The sequence below is a fragment of the Staurois parvus genome, unplaced genomic scaffold (genome assembly GCF_062004578.1).
Source record: "Staurois parvus isolate SC_StPar_1 unplaced genomic scaffold, SC_StPar_1.0 ptg000075l, whole genome shotgun sequence".
Classification (NCBI taxonomy): Eukaryota; Metazoa; Chordata; class Amphibia; order Anura; family Ranidae; genus Staurois; species Staurois parvus.
In genome coordinates, this window is record NW_028317871.1 from 1,895,476 (window position 1) to 1,916,021 (window position 20,546).

The 20,546-nt window shown below is 43.6% G+C and overlaps 1 protein-coding gene across 1 annotated transcript in view; it reads left to right on the top strand.

Annotated features, from left to right (window-relative positions):
* LOC149469310 (uncharacterized) overlaps nucleotides 1-20,546 on the top strand; it is a 39,315-nt gene that overhangs the window by 15,474 nt on the left and 3,295 nt on the right. The window contains exons 5-6 of the mRNA XM_089669409.1: nucleotides 15,136-15,436; nucleotides 16,204-16,277. Of these exons, the coding sequence (XP_089525535.1) occupies nucleotides 15,136-15,436; nucleotides 16,204-16,211 (309 nt within the window). The 3' untranslated portion in view covers nucleotides 16,212-16,277. The remainder of the gene's footprint in view (nucleotides 1-15,135; nucleotides 15,437-16,203; nucleotides 16,278-20,546) is intronic.

The window sequence follows — 20,546 nt, forward strand, 5'->3', positions numbered from 1 at the left end:
AAATCCCAGTGGTGAATAAATTCCACCAAAATAAAGCTTTATCTGTCTCAAAAAAATGCTAAAAAATTCATATGGGTACAGTCTTGCATGACCACGCAATTGTCATTCAAAGTGTGATAGCACTGAAAGCTGAAAATTGGCCTGGACAGGAAGGGGGAAAAAGTGTCTGGACTTGAAGGGGTTAAAGCAATCCACTGAGCTGGCCAGAACCAACTCTTGAGGGAGTCTATTCCACATTTTCACAGCTCTTACTATGAAGAAACGTTTCCATGTTTGGAGATTAAATTACTTTCCTCCAGATGTAAAGCGTGCACCTTGTCCTCTGTGATGACCTCAGGCTGAATAATTCTACCCCAAGTTTATCATATGAACTGCTGATGTATTTATACATGTTGATCATATCCCCCCTTAATCTCCTCTTCTCAAGAGAGAATACATTCAGTTCCTCTAATCTTTTCTCATAGCTGAGCTCCTCCATGCCTCTTATCAGTTTGGTTGCCCTTCTCTGTACTTTCTCCAGTTCCCCAATGTTCTTTTTGTGAATTGCATATTCCAGATGAGGTCTTACTAATGATTTGCACAGGGGTAAAATGATATCTCTCTCTTTGGAGTCTATATCTCTTTTAATACAAGAGAGGATTTTGCTTGCTTTAGAAACTGCAGCTTGGCATTGCATGCCATTATTAAGCTTGTGATCTACCAGAACTTCCAGATCCTTCTCCACCATTGATTACCCCAGTTGTACTCCCCTAGTATGTATGATGCATGCATATTCTTAGCCCCCAAGTGCATAACCTTACATTTATCAACAGTAAACCTCATTTGCCACATAGTTGCCCAATTAAACAGTGCATTGAGGTCGGCTTGTAAGTTGGAGACATCCTGTAAGGACGTTATTCCACTGCACAGCTTGGTGTCATCTATCGTTTATAAATGTATTAAAAGTGAGGGTCCCAACACTGAACCTTGGGGTACATCACTGACAACCCTAGACCATTCAGAGTATGAATCATTAACCACTACTCTCTGAATACAATCTTTTAGCCAGTTTTCTATCCATTTACATATGGATTTTTCCAAGCCTGTAGACTTTACCTTACACATTAGCCGTGTGTGGGAAACTGTGTCAAACGCTTTTGCAAAATCCAAGTATACGACGTTCACTGCCACCCCTCTGGCCAAGGTTTTGCTCACTTCCTCATAAAAATAAATCAAATTTGTTTGACTACTTCTGTCTTTCATGAATCCATGCTGTCTGTGGCTTAAATTATTTTTTTCCAGCAAGAACTCATCTATGTGGTCTTTTATTAAACTCTCCAGTATCTTCCCAACTACAGAAGTTAAACTAACAGGTCTACAATTAATTGGTAAAGTTTTTGACCACTTTTTAAATATCAGTACCACATTGGCCTTACACCAATCCAGTGGTACTATGCCAGCCCTTAAAGAGTCCCTAAAAATTAGAAACAAAGGCTTTGAAATGACAGAGCTCAATTCTTTAAGGACCCATGGGTCTAGGTGCTTTATTCACCTTAATTCTGTCTAAGTATTTTTAGATCATATCAATTGTGAGCCAATGTGGATCATCTGGAGCTGTGTCAATACCATGCCCATTATGGACAAGAGCTCCCCCATGCTCCTTTGTATACACACATCTGAAGAAGGTATTTAATTAATTTGCCATCTCTTTGTCTCCAATCACCCTCTCTAGATTATTTTGTAAAGTGCCTAAATACTCAGACCTAATCTATTTACTATTAATATATTTGAAGATTTTTTTTGGGGGGGGGGGCGGGCTTGTCTTACTCTTTTGCAATCTGTAATTCGTTTTGAAATTTTGCTGCCTTGATTTCCTTTTTTACACACTCTGTTATTTTTTTTATACTGTTTAAACAATGATAGGGTTCCTTCATTTTCATATTTTTTAAAAGCTCTTTTCTTATTATTTACAGTTTTTTTTAACTTTGGCCGTGAGCCACATAGGTTTTATTTTTAGCCTTTTACAATTATTGCCCATGGGAATATATCATGGGAATATATTTGCATTTGTGTATTTGCATTCAGTTGTTTTGAAGAATTCCCATTTCTTTTCTGTGTTCGATGTCAATATTCCCTCCCATGAGCTCCTCGATGCAAAATGCTCCTCCTTTGCATGCAAAATGCTGAATAAGGTATTTAATAAATTTGCCTTCTCTTTCTCCCCAGCCATACATGCGAGATTATTTTGTAAAGGGCCAAAAGGCTCAGACCTGACCTTTTTACTATTAATATATTTGAAGATTTTTGAGTGGTTTGTTCTACTCTCTTTTGCAATCTGTCAATCATTATAACTGTTTGCTGCCTTTATTCCCTTTTTACATATTCTGTTATATTCTTTGTAACATTTAAATGATGATAGTATTCATTCATTTTTATATTTTTTAAAAGCTCTTTATTATTTATAGATTTTTTGACTTTGGCTGTGAGCCACATTGGTTTTATTTTTAGCCTTTTAAACTTGTTGCCCATGGGAATATACTTTCAGTGTATCCGCATACAGTTGTTTTGAAGAATTCCCATTTCTATTCTCTGTTCTTCGAAGCTAATATTCTCCCAGTCTAAGTCTTGGAGAGTAGTCCTCAGCCTTGAAAAAATTGCTCTCTTAACCACTTCCCGACTGCCCTATAGCAGATATACTGCACAAAATCACATATATATACATGAGTTTTCATTTCCACCCTACCCGCGCCACCATTCGCTGCTTCGGCTGACAATCACCGGGTCCTAGCCGGTGATTACTCGATGGTGCCCGGTGATTGCCGAACATCTCCGACTTTGAGGGGAACTGTATGTAAGCAGTGCACACTGCTTTGCATGGCTGTGCACAGCACAGCCATGCAAAGCAGTTTGATTACAGTGAAGCACTTTGACACAGCTTACAGTGAAACAGGACACAGTTAACCCTTTGATCACCCCTCATGTTAACCCCTTCCAGTGGCATTAGTACAGTGTCAGTGCTTTTTTTTAGAATTGGTCACTGTATTGGTGTCACTGGGGAAGTCAGTGACACAAAGTCAGTTCCCCCCAGTGTCAGAATACCCGCTGCAGTCCCGCTATATGTCGCTGATCGCCGCCATTACTAGTTAAAAAAAAATTCCAGTATCTATACTTCCATTTGTAAACGCTGTAACTTTCACGTAAACCAATTAATTTACACGTATTGGATTTTTTTTAGCATAATACATTTTGACCTAAATTTATGACTAAATTTGATTTTTTACAATTTTTTTTGCTGGACATGTTTAATAGCAAAAAGTAAAAATATAGTTTTTTTTTTCTCAAAATTGTCAATCCTTTTTTTGTTTTCCTTTATAGCGCAAAAAAATAAAAAAGCACAGTTGATCAAATACCACCAAAAGAAAGCTCAATTCGTGGGAAAAAAAGGACCTAAATTTAATTTGGGTGCAGTGCTGCATGACCGTGCAATTGTCAGTCAAAGTAACGCAGCACCGTAATGCAAAAAATGGCCTGGTCAGGAAGGGGGGTAAATCCTCAGGAGGGCAAGTGTTTTTAGCTTTCCAGTATGTGCTTTTTGTTTACAGCTAACATTAAATGAAATTGTCAGTGCTACCCATATGTTCTTTTATTAGAACATTAGTAATAAGCTCTGCTTGATTTGAGATTACCAGGTCCAGCAGAGCATCATTTCTAGTTAAGGCGTCTATGAACTGTACCATAATATTGGCTTGTAATAGGTATATACATTTTTGCCCTTTAACTGTTGCAGCAGTACCATTATTCCAGTTAAATTCAAGATAGATAAAATTACCCATTATCGTCATTGTCCCAGCCATTGCAGCCCTTTCTATCTGTCTAAGGAGCTGAGTCTCCACCTCCTCATTGACACTGGGTGGCCTACAACAAACTCCAATGATTACCTTTGAAGTATGCAGAGATGTCCCTAGGGCAGGTGTCACCCGGTGCGGTAACACTGGGTGACACCCCCTCGTTGGCATGCAACCTATACGGGGTGACACTGGACCCGCTCCAAGAAAAGGTAAGTTGTAAAGAAAGCCGACGATCCCCGCAGGATAGATTGAATCCATCCTGGATCGTCGGCTTGCTTTACAACTTACCTTTTTGTGGAGCGGGTCCGGTGTCACCCGCTCCACCCGCACCTGCCTCGGGACACCACTGGAAGTATGCATACCCATATGCAGTTCCACCAATAATGCTTTAGCCTCATCACACTCTCCATCAACTAAGTCCTCTTTCAGAGGACTTTCATTTTACCCGTCTCTCCAAAAAAAAAGCATAGCCAGGAATATTAATAGCCCAATCATGTGAAGAATGAAGCCAAGCTTCAGCAATACCAATTAAACCATAATTCCCTTTATGCACCAAAGCTTCCAACTCACCTATTTTGCTTTGTAGATGTATGACATTGGTGAACAAACACTCTAATTCATTGTCACATTTTGCACATGCATTTTGCATATTTTTTTTTCTAGTACAAATAGTACCATTTCCAATGGTTGTTTGTAACATTTGAACCTTCTTTTCAGCCCTCCCCATTATATTCTAATTCACCATCCTTCCTCAATCCTAGTTTAACCGCGTTATGTCCAGCCTATTGTAATATGACAGCTGAGCTCTCCCATCCTGGGTGGATGTCATTTGACATCCCCCCAGGATCGGGCCACATTGCGGCACAATCTGTCACCTGCTGTTCCCACTGGATACAGCGGACGACAGGTCAGTCAGTCAGTCAGTCACAGCAGATGACATGAGAAAAGAACACAATGGATGGCTTTCATTCATACAATTAATTGTGTGGATCTCTGTGATTTGTCACAGTATTTACATGGTACAGACATGGCCAATCTGTGCCATGTTATTAGCTGTGGCCAATCACAGCCAACACAATATTAGAAACTGAAAGAACAGATTTCATTCAGAAAAAACAGTTGCTTATAATAGTGATTATCACTGTTATAAGAAATTTATAGTGTTTAGAAAAAACCCTGATCACCTCCCCAGAGTAGTACAGTGTTAATATGGTAAAATGGTGTTATTACTTTTTAAAAAAAACATACTGTCACTAGTTAGTGTACTTGATCACTGCCACACCAGGTAGAGAATGGCACTGTACTGCACTATTGACAACATAAAAGAAAAAAGAAAAAGAGAAAAAAATGTTTTTCAAATTAATTTTCCAAAAAATTGTGACTTTTAAATACAGCTTCAAAACACTCACATGCCTCTTACTAAATACCCTGGCCTGTCTACTTTTCAAAAAGGGGTCATTTGGAGGTTATTTGTAATTTGGCATTTTTGTGCCTCGAGAAATGAGCTCTTTACATCATGATTGATCGATATTCAGATATACTGTATATACCATAGTTTGTAGACTCTATAACTTTCCTACAGACTAAATAATGAATACTGATTTGGGTTATTTTCACTTAAGAAATGTAGCAGTATACATATTGGCCTAAATTTATGAAAAAAGGTTATTAACTGCAATGTTTTATAACAAAAACAAAGAAAAACTTTTTTTTTCAAAATTTTCAGTCTTTTTTTGTTTATGTAGCAAAAGAATAAAAAGCCCAGTGGTGATTAAATACCACCAAAAGAAGGCTATATTTGTGTTAAAATTATAAATATTTGTGATAAATGATAAACATCTCATTTGGATTCAGTTTTGCATGACAGGGTAATTGTCATTCAAAGTGAGACAGAGCTGCCAGCTGAAAATTGGCCTGGGCAGGAAGGGGGTGAAAGTGTGGGGTACTGAAGTGGTTAAATACTCATCCAGCCTTCTCATAAAGCTCTCCCCCAGCACAGCAGACACCCTTCCATTTAAGTGCAAACCATCTTTAGCATATAGGTTGTATTCCAATGAAAAGTCAGCCCAGTGCTCTAGAAACCCAAATCCTTCCCTCAAACACCAGATGCTCAGTTCTTTAAGTTCCCCCTGTTTTTCCTGTGTTGCAAATGGCACAGGCAATATTTCACAAAATATCACCGTGGAGGTCCTTCCCTTCACCTTGTAGCCTAGTTCTTTAAATCGATTCTTAAGGAGCTGCCACCTTCCATGTATTTTGTCAGATAGGCGACCTTAGAATGATGAATGGGAAAATTCTGAGGTTGCAGCTCAAACAGAATGCCCTAGAGTAATAAGAAATTGGAGGAGGATTCATGGTTGAAGGCAAGGGATTAGGCTCAGATAGCGCTTGCACAAGTGGTGAGGGTTATGCAAATGTAGTTGGAGCAACCAAGGAGGCTTGTAGAACTAGACAAGAGTTAAGAGCTTGAATGTATTAGGCCAGGCAGTTCTGTGTGACTTGTTGTGCTTTCAATATCTTATAGAGATCTTCCAGAGGATCACTGGAAGGTAGAAGCACCAGGGATGGGTCCATGCCTGGCCTGAGCATACTGTCTTAAGCTATGAGTCTTGATCTTTACCTCAAGCTGACATGATCCTAGGTGTGCACTGACACTTCAGTTTTCAGTACAGTTCAGCTGCTAGTCCTACCACCAGTGCTACCTAGTCCCTACTCTATGCAGCCACCTCTTTGGCTCTCCAGGTACCCACTCAGCTCTGCATCTCCAAGTTCCTGTTGGGTGAACTGGGGGTAGTTTGAAGTCCAAATTCCCATAAGTAGTCCCCTGGTTGAACAACAGCTTAGACTCTATCCTCAGGGAAAGTTGTTGTACCAAGGAAATTAGGTTATGGTAGGACATAACTACCTTAACGACCCCAGGACCAGACTGTTTCACCCCTTCCTGACCAGGCCATGTTTAGGTTTTTAGCGCTGACACACTTTGAATGACAATTATTCAGACATGCAACACTGCAAAATTAAATTTATATATTTTTTCAGACACATGGGCCCTGATTTACTATTGGGCGTGGGTGCATATTCGTGGGCGGACGCACAATTTTTATGGGCGACTGTCTATTTTTACTCCACAACGAGATTTACTATTGAGCAGCGCCCATAAGCAGATGCCCAATCTAATTCACAAAAAGACACACTCCCGGAATTCAGACTCACAAAGCAGACTTGCTAAGAAGCACGTCTAACACCATGAAAAATCACTGCAGAGACATGTTCACTTAGAAATTTGCTTTGCCAAATATTAGGACTTCACTTTAAACAATATCTGCTATTTCCAAAAAAATTAAGAATGTGTTAAAAATAGTTTTTTTCAAGGAAAAAGACACAGTAAAAATCTAGACTCCCGTGCAGTGTCTTTGGCCGATATAACTGAGCATGTGCAGAATACATTTTAGGTGTCTGCCATGGGCTTTGGCTTTTTAGCCACTGCCTAATATCTCACTGTGGATTCCTCTGACAGCCGACACTCGGTCGTGTCTACTGTGTTAAACAAACAGCACTAAGCATATCTTTATGTATTCTAATTTGATTTCCTTAGTTCTAGTGATTCTATTTTTGTTTCTTATCCTTTATAATTATTTCTGTAATGATTTTACTTATTTTGAAGGTCTAGATAATATTATTTTGACAGCTGAATGTAAAAATAAAGGTCCGCAATAAAAAAAAAAAAAAAAACAGCGTGGGTCCCCCCTCTCATCCTTACCAAGCCCTTCAGGTCTGGTATGGATACCCCATGCTGTTTTTTATTTAATTTCAGCGTGGAGTTACCCCTTAACATCCATACGAGACCCGAAGGGCTTAGTATGGATGGGAGGGGGGACCCCACGCCGGGTTTTTTTTTAAATTGTTTATAATTCCCTGCAATACTTTTACATTCAACTGTCAGTGGGGAACTCCGCCAACAGCTGAAACATGAGCGCTGCATTGGTTTTCACTACTAAAATGCTGCATGAGTTGATAACATAACTCATGCGGGATTGTAGGAGCGACAGCCATGTGTTAATGTTTCAACTGTCAGAGTTCCCCACTGACAGCTGAATGTAAAATAATTTCCTTTATTGCAAAATAATAAAAAAAAAGCGTGGGTCCCCCCTCCCATCCATACCAAGCCCTTCGGATCTGGTATGGATATTAAGGGGGAACTCCACGCTGAAATTTAAAAAAAAAACAGCGTGGGTCGCCCTCAATATCCATACCAGACCCTTATTCGAGCATGTAGCCCGGCAGGTCAGGAAAGGGGGGGGACGAGCGAGCGCCCCCACCCCCTCCTGAACCATACCAGGCCACATGCCCTCAACATGGGGGGGTGCTTTGGGGCAGGGGGGCCCCCCAAAGCACCTTGTGACCCGCCCCATGTCACATGCTTGCTGTTCCCGGCTGGCCCCGCCCCATACCTATATAAGCACTGTCAGACTGTCTCCTGCATTCAGCTAGCTAGTTAGCCTCAGTGGAGAGACAGGGTGACATTTCTCAAATAGGTAAGGGGCGGGGATGATGTCCCCGGCTGGCCTCGCCCCTAACCTATTTAAGAAATGTCAGCTAGCCTTTATTTCAGACGGCTGGAAGCCTCTGACGAGACCGGAACTTTTTTCTTTTTTTTTCTTTTTTCAGTTTGCGCAGCCACCGTGATTGACGTTGGATCTACTGCGGGGGACATTGTTTTAATAAAGGACTTGTCAAAGACCCTGTACTGTGTTTTTTTTTACACCACACCTTTTTTTTTTGAATGAGTCGCGGGACCATGTACCGCAGTCTCATTCACGTAGGGGGGGTCGGGATCTGGGGGCCCCCTTGTTAAAGGGGGCTTCCAGATTCTGATAAGCCCCCTGCCCGCAGACCCCCACAACCGCCGGCCAGGGTTCTGGGGAAGAGGCCCTTGTCCTCATCGACATGAGGACAAGGTGCTTTGGGGGGAGGGGGAGCCCCCCCCTGCCCCAAAGCACCCCCCAATGTTGAGGGCATGTGGCCTGGTATGGTTCAGGAGGAGGGGGGCGCTCGCTTGTCCCCCCCTTTCCCGACCTGCCGGGCTGCATGCTCGGATAAGGGTCTGGTATGGATATTGAGGGGGACCCACGCTGTTTTTTTTTTTAATTTCAGCGTGGAGTTCCCCCTTAATATCCATACCAGATCCGAAGGGCTTGGTATGGATGGGAGGAAATTATTTTACATTCAGCTGTCAGTAGGGAACCCTGACAGTTGAAACATTAACACATGGCTGTCACTCCTACAATCCCGCATGAGTTATGTTATCAACTCATGCAGCATTTTAGTAGCGAAAACCAATGCAGCGCTCATGTTTCTGCTGTCGGCGGAGTTCCCCACTGACAGTTGAATGTAAAAGTATTGCAGGGAATTATAAACAATTTTTAAAAAACCCGGCGTGGGGTTCCCCCTCCCATCCATACTAAGCCCTTCGGGTCTCGTATGGTTGTTAAGGGGTAACTCCACGCTGAAATTAAATAAAAAACAGCATGGGGTACCCCCCAAAATCCATAACAGATACTTATCCGAGCATGCAGCCCGGCAGGTCAGGAAGGGGGGGGGGGGGAAGAGCGAGCGCCTCCCCCCCTCCTGAACCATACCAGGCCACATGCCCATACCAAATTATTCAAACATTTGTAAACAGACCAATTAACTGAAATGGTTTGGCATTTGTACCCCAAATATGACGTTCCCTGAGGCGTTGGTAAACCGAGGTACGCCTGTATTAGTATTGCAATCCTTTGTATTGGGATACATAGAACCAACATACATCTGAATTGGCAACATAGCACAACATTTGTGTCACATTGGAGATATCTGGCTAGTTACACTGACCTTGCCCAGGGACCTAGGATTGATTCACAACACAGAAATACAGGCTGGGTTAGCAATGTAGCTCCATGGATTAGTGGTTAGCACTACTGCCTCACAACTCTAGGGTTGTCGGTTTGAATCCCAACCCCGGCAAGGAAGTAGCATGATCTCTGTGTGCGGCTGTCTTCAAATAGATGTTCTGGCAACATCTTTGCTTTCTGTCTAAATGATCCCTAAAATGTGAATTAGAATGAGGCCTTGTCTGTTGAAACATCTTCAAAGCTGCACCTCATGTGAATGTCATACAATGGGAATAAGATAAGGGCCTGGATCACTAATAGATTTGATAATGATGGTTTACACTCCATCCACTTTTGTGAAGGATTTGGCAAGCAAAGAGCTGACAGAGAGAGAGAAGAGCGAGCCAGTGAGATGAAGAAGACTGAGCGAGAGATACATACTGAAGAGTGATAAAGAGAGACATACAGAAGAGTGAGCGAGAGCGAGCCAGTGAGACGAAGAAGAGTGAGCGAGAGATACATACTGAAGAGTGATAAAGAGAGACATACAGAAGAGTGAGCGAGAGAGAAGAGCGAGCCAGTGAGACAAAGAAGAGTGAGCGAGAGATACATACTGAAGAGTGATAAAGAGAGACATACAGAAGAGTGAGTGAGAGAGAAAAGACTTGGTTGGTGAATCCACACATCAAACTTGTTACAAATACTGGCATGGATTTTTCCACCAAATGCAAAGCAGACCCTTATCCCAGCAGGCAGGTACCGCACGCCTTCAAATATTTATTTCCTTTGTTGATTTACCTGCTTCGTTCACACTAGATGCAAGTGAAAATTACTCTTTAAGTTGCCAATTTTACTGTGTTTTCTAGAGAATTACTAACTAGTTGCATTTTCAGTTGTGTGTAGCATTGCGATTTCTATTTGAGTCTAGATGTTAAACTGCTAATAAATGGCCAAAATTTTCAAATACCTTTGAACTCTCGCTGCAACAAATGGCGTATGTTAATACACTCACATTCACATTCATTATATCCAATATCAGGTATGATGTCAATTCACAAATTGCACCTGAAATTGCACACCCTGGATGTGACTTGTCATGTGATTGGCATGGCCAGCAGCTTGCCCTTTGCATGGCAAATTGCACACAATGTTACTGGGGGCTAACACCACTGTCACATCTAATCTGATGCGGCAATTGCCCAACATACAGTGAAGTTGCACGAGTTCACAATCCAATTGGATGTGAGCAGAGCCTACAGTGGCCAATAGGGTGCGACTTGGTCTACGATTTGCAAGTTGCCTGTCATGCCAATTGCATGGCAATCGCAAACAATGTTACTGGGGGCCACCTGGTCACATTAAAGCAGATTTCTAAGTGGTGTTATTGACACCACAGTCACATCATGTGACTTGCATAGAAGTTGCATGATTTCAAAGTCGGGGTACATGGTGATTTCAAGTGCAATTTGCAAGACATTCGACACCGATCTCTCAGCAAATTGCATGAAAAGTAGTGTATTCATTACTTTATTATTACTTGCGGCTCAGACCAAGTTTGAACCACAACAATATGAATGCTCCAATATGCACATTGAGTGGGACTTGGCATGTGATTTGCACAACATGCTTGTAAGTTGTAAATCGTCTGCAAAGTCGCACCCTATTGTCTGCGACCACATGGGTGTGTTTCAAATACTGATTTCTTAAGTAGTACATGTACTACTTTAGTGGCAATTTGCATAGAGATCTGTGTCAGATGTCTTGAAAATTGCATTGAAATGGTCAACTTTACTGTAAGCCGCATAATTTGTAAATCAGCTTTGCCCAGAGTGTAATGTTTGGTGATGTTTGATTTCTGGAGTGTTTTACCAATTGATGGGAAATTCACCATACTAGTCAAATCGATTTGTCATTTTCAGTATTGCATACAAGATGTGGTCATGTGACTGTTTTAACTCATGTGAGAATCTGGAGGGAATTGTGACCATAGTAGCAATAAAGGTTCCAATTGGGGTTCCCTTTCACATCCCTGCTCAATGTTCTGTTGTATGCTGCACACGTACATTTCACTGTATATTTCTTTCTGATTTGTGGGGCCTGTATACCAAGGGTTAATGCAGGTAGGAAGGGGATTCATCAGGTGAAAACACTTTCACTGACAGTGGTGGGTGTGGCCTTCATTGGGGGTGGGGCCTGTATACCAAGGGTTAATGCAGGTAGGAAGAGGATTCATCAGGTGAAAACACTTTCACTGACCAAATTAAGGTCAGTGGTGGGTGTGGCTTAATTGGGTGTGGGGCCTTGTTTGGCGTGCTCCAAATACAACCTAGCTTATATAAAGATGTGCAGTAGTGAGTGATTTGGCCTGTTACTAGGCCGTGTGGTTTTTGACTAAGTCCTTGCTTGTAGTGGTTTGGGGGAAGAAGAGATTTTGTGCTGAATTGCCCCAGACACCACTCAGGCTGTGTTTGGAAGTGGGTTTGAAACGTTTGCATATTTTTGGCCTTGTAAAGTGTGTTTGTGTGTTATTGCACAATGATTGTGTTTTTTCTCTTTGCATTGAAAGCCTCACACATGTCAATCGTTTTGTTTAAAATCTGCTCTTGTTTTAATTTTGTTTGCTTATTTAGACTGCAATGCATTTTTCTGACAAACCTGCTGACAAATGTATGTGTAGGGGATTTGTAGAGGTGGGAGGGGTTTTTTTTTATTTCACATATGTCTTGTTTTCTTGATATTTTGATCTGTAGACTTTTTTGTGAATGGCTCTTTATACTAAGTGATTGTGTAAGTAAGTTTTGTGTACAAAAATGTTGCTTGATTCATCTTCCCCTTTGTTTCCTGCTATAACCTGTGCACGCAGAGTTCATTAGAAGTATCTTTAGATTGTAAGCTCTTATGAGCAGGAGTGTTTTATTATCGCCACATCAATCCTATTTTTTTGTGACTCACACCAAGATATTGACTGTACCTACTTGTTCCTGCTGACCAAATAAATGAAGATATATTTGATCAATAAATGTTTGACTGATGTTTTTGTGTTTATTTTATGTTCAATATATGAACAACCTTAATAGTTACTTTGTATACTTATATAATCTGCTCAAATGTAGCTTGTAAGAGCGTGAATATGCAAGTGTGTGCAAACTGGCTTTTTCAAAACAAAAACAAAAAAAAAAAAACCCTCTTGCACCACAATATTGTTATGTACCAATGAATACGTCATAATCACTGTGCAGCCAGCTACAGGTTTTCTACAATTTGACTTACAGTAATAAAATAGTCCACACTGTGTTGATTTTTGGCCTTTGGCAACAAATATATATATTAGCCAAGGTTAAAGAAAAAATTCAGTGAGAAACACATATTTGCGAAAGCTAACATAGTCGTGCATACAAATGCGCGATTGCTGACAAACATTTGCGATTGCTGCCATTAAATGCGTGATTGCGAACAAGCGCCAAACAGCTGTCCCCGTGGTGCTCGAGCGGCTGTCCTCCCGGAAGTGCATCATCACGTTCGCGCGGACCCGGAAGTGGTTGTGGGGAGTGTAAGTGGGTGAGAGTGGTTGGAGGATTCTGTGTTTCTTTGTATTTTTTTTGCAGTTTGATTGGCATTTGGACATGGCAAGACAACAGTTCGCAACTGAGGAGATGATCTTTATTTGTAAAGTAAGTGTGGCCATTGCAAATATGTTCATAACATGTGAGGGACAGGTAACTGCAATGTTTTGGTTGGGGCCTAGCAGAATCTCACTTGGTGCACATGCTACTTATCTGTACATTAGCTCCTGGGTATTGATGGGTCAATGATATTAAGCACTTGCCTGCTGGGTACTCCTACCCCCTTCCTGTCCAGGCCAATTTTCATCTTTCTGCACTGTTACCTTTTGAATGACAATTGTGCGGTCATGCCACATTGTACCCATCTTAAATTTATATCAGTTTTTTCACACAAATAGAGCTTTCTTTGTGTGGTATTGACTTGCTGCTGTGTGTTTTACTTTTTGCTCGATAAACCACAAACTATCACATAATGAAAAAAAAAACAACTGTTTCAATTATAACATTTGGTAAACCGGTAATTTATCAACACTGATGTGCGTTGATGAGGCAGCACAGGTGCGTGGCACTGCTGGCCACAGGTGGGTGGCACTGATCATCAGTGCCCTGATGATCGGTGCCGATCCCTGCTCTGATAACTGCTGGTTCTTGGCAGTACTTTCCCCACATTCTGACAGCGTGAGGAAAGTGCAGCCAAGACCCGGCAATCGCATTTCCCTGTGGTCAGCGTGTCATTGGACATGGCTGATCACATGGTAAAAAGCCGCTGTGATTGGCCTTTTACCACATCACGTGATCCGCTGTGTCCGTAGGACACAGCAATCACGGAGATTGCTGGGGGCACGTAGGAGAGCGCGTTCTGCCAGGACCTCATATGACGCCCACCCAGAACTGGCTGGACGCAGTGTAGCGTTATTAGGCTATCTGCGGTCGGCAAATAGGTAACCAGCTAGGCCTTCATGGTTAATCTTTGAATATCTGGACATGTATAATGCATTACATTCTACAATGTGTTGGTGTACACGGTATTACAGTGTACAAAGTATTACAGTGTCCAATGCGTTGCTGTATCCTGCATGACAGTGTACAGTGCATTAGTCTACAACAGGGGTCCTCAAACTTTTCAAACAGGGGGCCAGTTCACTGTCCCTCAGACCGTTGGAGGGCCGGACTATAGTTTAAAAAAAAAAATGGTCATCTCCTGTACTGTGCCCCATCATTGGTGTCAGTGGGTGAAATAGTGCCCCATCATTGGTGTCAGTGGGAGGAATAGTGCCCCATCATTGGTGTCAGTGGGGAGGAATAGTACCCCATCATTGGTGTCAGTGGGAGGAATAGTACCCCATCATTGGTGTCAGTGGGAGGAATAATGTCCCATCATTATTATCAGTGACACCAATGATGGGGCACTATTCTTCCCACTGACACCAATGATACTTAACTAGCTGACCCCTGTTCCAGCATGGTGCTGCTGCAGCCAGCATACCTGGTTGCAGCAGTACCGTCTGCACGGCACACCTGTCAGCTGTCCTCCTTCCTTCACTTCGGCCTCTCCCTCCCTTGATTTTCGCGTGGCCGCTCGGCTCCGCCTCCTGGCCAGTGATTGCCTGCCTGTGTGCCTTTCCTGAGCTACAGTACTGGCGCCCAATCACCAATGAGGAACGTGGTCACTGTACAATGGAGACAGGCTATCAATTGTGTCTAGCTAGAAAACAACCTCAGAAATAATGTACGGTTTGAACGTCTATATAATATATAACCATACTAATGCAATGACTTGACCACATTTGATTTTTTTTTGCAGGGGATGCCGGCTATCCGCAGCTGACGTGGCTGATGGCTCCAGTCAGGTACCCCCAGAGCCTGGCCTAGAAAAATTATAACAAGGCTCACGTCAAAACAAGAGCCATCGTGGAGCAGACCATCGGGGTGCTGAAATCCCGATTCTTTTGTTTGGCCAGGCCTGGGGGTGAGTTATTATACTCTCCTCAGAAGTGTTCCAGAATCATCCTCACCTGTTGCCTCCTACACAACATCTGCCAGGCGAGGAATGATTCCTGGGAGACTTCTGAGGAGAGGGAGCCAGACGTCCGTCAGCTGCGCGTGTCCCGAAGCTCCAATACAGATGATGGGATGGCCACGCGAGCTGACCTGATCACCCGCTACTTCACATGTACGTATTCTACCATAGGTAGATTAAATTTGTTGCAGTTGCAGTCAATTGGGTCCTTGTTTTGGTCTTGTATAATCGTTATCTTAAATTAAGTTATATCTTTTCAATCCATTGAATTGGCTAGTATATCTGAGGTGGGAAAATATTAATCTTAGTAACAGACTACAATATTACCAAGAATAATCCACACAAGGATGGCCAAATACAGGTCTTATTTATTGAACAAGAAAGTAAGTTTGACAGAGCATATAGAAATTGGAGAGCAAAGATTAGACCTAATGTAAGTTCGTCCTCCAAGTTGGAGGTTTTCCATTTGATTTTTCCAACTATCAAACTCAGCAGATATCAAAAAGGTAGCTGCTGACTTGTCAAATACAGACACTCAACGCTCCCTCCATCCAGCAGGTTACTCACCATGACTGGTTTTATCAGCCATCTTCTCGCCCTGGCACCACCATCTTCAATGTGTGCCCCTGTCTGTGACAGCTTTTGGCATCCTAAGCAGGTGCCCACTACCCATGCTTGAGTAGCGCTGCACTTTGGGAATGGTCCCGTAGTCTTCAGGGACCAGACACCTCCAAGAAAACAACAGAGGGGGTAGTAGGGCAATTTACAATTGCAGCAGAAGCGGGAGCAGGTACCTGTCCCACTCTATACACAAAGGTGACAATCCTTAACCAGGAGCGGGCCTATTGTCTGTGCCACCTGTAGATTTTTGAAGGAAAAAACCTATGCTATGTATCTAAATGTGTTTATTTTTCTTTCAGCTGATTAACTGCTGGAGGGGAAGGCAGATGGCGACCCTGGGAAGCCTGTTGCAATTCGCTGTCTGATGTCACAGGTGGGTTTGGAAAAGTGATCTTAACAATTGTTCCAAACTACAATAATTAACATGTAAGACTAATGCCGGCCATAGACGGGTTGAAAATCAGATAATTTTTAGAACGTTGGTAACGTCGGCCCATCGAACAATCGATTTTTCTTTTTGGGTTTTTTATTTTGAAGATCAGCCAATTTTCAACCCGTCTAAGGACTGCTTTACCTGCTCTGAACAGCCGCTTACCACAGAGCAGCCAAGATCATTCATTTAGCTGCTCCCATGCCAGCATTCCTTGGCCCCTCTCTCCTGTCCATTGCCCCCAGAACAAGCACCTTGTTTTGGTGTGAGCCCAAGAACACTCCTTCATGAGCCACGTAGACCAGAGAGGCAAGCTTTTCAAGCACATCATGAAATCAGGATGGGGCTCCACTTCAAGTAAGCATTAGTGTGCCTGGGGGAGGGGGGGACCTTGGGCCTTTCCAAACACAGTAGATGCTCCAAGAATGTTTCCTTGAACTCTTGAAATGGTTAAAAAGGAAAGACACTCGGGGGGGCGTGTCCAAGATGGTGACCGGAGCGGCCGCATAATCCGGAGCTCCGGCGCCGAACTTTTGAATCCGCTGCCATCCATGCAGCAGCGGATCACAGAGAGACGGCGGAGGGCCCGGGTAGCATCCCCGATCCCTGGGGGGCGGACTCCGGGCGATATTTCCGCCCCTCGTGGCGGCAGACGTCCGCGGCCTGGTACGGCCGCGTGGGCCGGTGCTCCGGCGCCTCCCATCTACACTCCTGTCGGTACCCGCTGCCATCCGGGTTGTGGGAGATCACCAGGGGACATCCGCAGCGCCCTCTGCATTGCTGGAGCTGGGGGAGAGACGCCGCTGAGTGTTGCTGCTCCCCGCGGTGGAAGCGGCACTTGCGGCCTACAGTGCCTGTCGGGAGCCTCCTTCATCCGGTCACAGTGAGTGGGGGGTGCGGGTGGCCTCCTGTCATCAGATCCCCCTGCAGTGATTTGGGGAGCGGGCCTCACGTTGCTGACCCCAGAGCCCATCATCTTCAGTGACCACAGCCCCTGTTGGGCTCAGAGGCCTACTGAGGCCTTAATACCGCCCCGGAGGGTGTCTCCCTGGAGGGCCCTGTGCCTGGTACTTGAGGTCCTCTGCTTCCCATTTGTCCCTCCTGTATCTTAAGTTGGGATCTGGTGCCATCATCCTGCTCCGGTGTGATATCTCTGTTGGTTGCTGCGATCTATGACCTCTCTACCCTTCCATGGCTTATTAAATATTTTTACCATATAATGTCCTCGCAGATGGTTTTGACGGCTTTCATGTAACTACAACCCTAGACCTATTTTGGGCGTTATAGGTCCCCTGGGGTCATAATCTCCATTCATTATCCTATTTTCAGTTGATCACCCCCAGGAGACTCCCTGTATGCCGTCCACCAAGAAAAAAAAGGGACAAGCCCAGAAGTCCCTCACAACATACCTACTTAAGGCACACGAAATTTGCGGCATGTCTCCAGTCAATACAGAGCGAGCATCCCTGTCCGATCCCACACAGGATACCACAGCTCCTTTATCGGCCTTGGTCAGTGAAAATACACAGCAACTCACAAAAGGGGACTTGGAGTCCTGCTTGGAATCTATGTACGCCAAACTAGCCGCCAAATTTCAATCAGAATTGCATAAAAGCACTAATGTTCTCTCTCAGGAAATAGCCGCGCTGGGCTCCAGGACAGACCGCTTAGAAACCAAACACGATGAACTTAGCCTGGCCTATGGTGAACTTTCCAAGGAGCATGATCATTTACAAACGGCCTTTTTTCAACTGCAGGTGCAGGTTGAGGATCTTGATAATCGCAATCGCAGGAATAATCTGCGAATCAGGGGAATCCCGGAGTCTATGTCTGACCTCTCCTTAACCGTGACCAAATTATTTAAGTCACTCCTCCCGGATCGTGATCCTGGGTCTTTTGCCTGTGACCGCATTCATAGAGCCCTGCGCCCTAAGCCTCCTACTGACAAGCCGCCTAGGGATATTATCCTGTGTATGAAGGATTTTTTAACCAAAGAAGAAATACTCAGAGCTGCTCGCAATACTCCAACGATATCCTTTGAGGGTTCGGTTCTACAAATCTTTCCGGATGTTTCCCCGGCCACGTTGGAGAGGCGTAGAAAAATGAAAGAAGTTACAACGGTTCTGTTCTCAGCTCGTATCCGCTACAAATGGGGCTTCCCCTTTAAGTTGATAGTTCCGCATAATGGGAGCACATATATGGCTACATCCCCTTCTGAAGGTAGAGCAATCTTGGCCAAATTAGGCCTAGCGGATGCCCCATCACCTCAACGTCCGCCCTCCACCCCTCGTATCTCTCCCATTTGGCATACCCCCTCTCCACGGAGGGATAGAAGGAGAGTCAGACAGGATCCGGGCTAACAGATCCATTCTCACTTGCCTACTACCCACTGTTTGACGGTCCTTGGTCCTGCCTATGGTCTCTTATGACTTTCCCAAGAATTGGGACACGGATTTTGCTCTTTATATCTTACGTTGTCAGGATGTGTATTTCTATGGTTACTGCTGTGATAATTTAGTATTTCTAAGCATTATGTGTGCCTTGCATTGATAGCTGGACGAGTTAAGGTATAACAAGGGTCCTCGGACTCTCCTAATGACGCCCATTGGTTTATGGTTTCACAACTCTTCGACACGTTACCCCACCCTGCCTCCTGACATGGCCGGAGGTGTCGCCGCCCGATTGAGGGGTGGCAGCTCCGTTTTCCATGTTTTAGGGAGACAGGGTTTGGGCCCATTTGGCCCCTTAAGATTTGAACTTTTTGTTTTATCAGGTATGATAACTTTTCTGCCTGATCCATGTTCTTCAGTTACCTTCTCAATTGTAGGAGCTATTAAAATCTCCTCTCTATTGTTTTTTGTACTCTCTTTTCTCAAAACTTTAGTGCATGAGGATGGTATTGTGTCGGTCTGTAGACGTCACGGCCCCCATATTGGGGCCGGGGGGTCTTCTGGGCTGGTTCTGCCACCTGTACGTCTGTCTGCTGTAGACCTGCGGATTTCTATGTCTAGCCAAATAATTTTAGGGGATATCCTTGTAATGTGTACTTTTATGATGATAGTCGTAAGCTCTGTTTATTATGGTAATTCAATGTATTTCGCATAATGTCCAGGGTTTCAATTCACCAAACAAGCGCAAAACAGCCTTTCTTCAATATACGACTGGGAGCCAAAATGATCTTATTACAGGAAACACATTTTGCAGCTGCAAAGCACCCGACATATTTTCATAGATCCTATAGGCAGGGGTATTATACCCTGCATTCCTCCAAGAGTAGGGGAGTGGCCATCTTTCTACATAACTCATTCCCCTTTGAGGTACAACATGTGTATCGTGATCCGGACAGTAGGTTTATCATTCTTAAAGGCACCCTTTCAGGTCGAGAACTTACTATTGCTAATGTCTATGCACCGAATTCAGCACAAGCTACCTTTTTTTCTAAATTTTTTGGTGCTCTGGATAAATTTTTGTCCCCCCATCTATTGGTGGGTGATGATTTTAATCTGGTGGCAAATCCTCTTTTGGACCGTAGCTCCTCCTCGCACACTTCCCAAGCTTTCCCAAAATCCCTTACTAAGAAACTAGATGCTCTCCAGTTGGTGGATGCCTGGAGAGCGCATAACACGGGTGCCAGGGATTACACATTTTATTCCCACCCACATGACTCTTATGCTAGACTAGACTATATCTATTGTACCCCTATTTTGCTAGCTAATTCTAGGATAGCTAGTATTCACTTGAGCACCTGGTCGGATCACAGTATTATGGCCTTATCTATCACGTTTGTGGGATTGGCACCTACTCCCTTTTCATGGAGACTTAATGATTCTATGTTAACGGATACTGACTCTCGCCAGGAGGTGGTTACGTCTCTTAAGGAATACTTTCAATCTAATTCAACTCCTGATATTTCCCCAGCCACACTCTGGGTAGCCCACAAGGCGGTCCTACGAGGCCGACTTATCTCTATGGCTTCGGCCAGAAATAAAAAATGTTGGCAGCAGATACTACTTCTAACCCGAGAATTAGAAGCACACTATAGAAGCCATGTAGCTAATCCATCTTTACTCAATAAACAGCTATTGTCCCAAAAACGCTTGGAACTGAATGCCCTACTTTCCCAAAAAACTGAAAAGGCCCTCCGCTGGTCGAAGGCCTCGTTCCTATTACATAGCAACTCAGCATCTACCATGTTTGCAAGGAAATTGAACC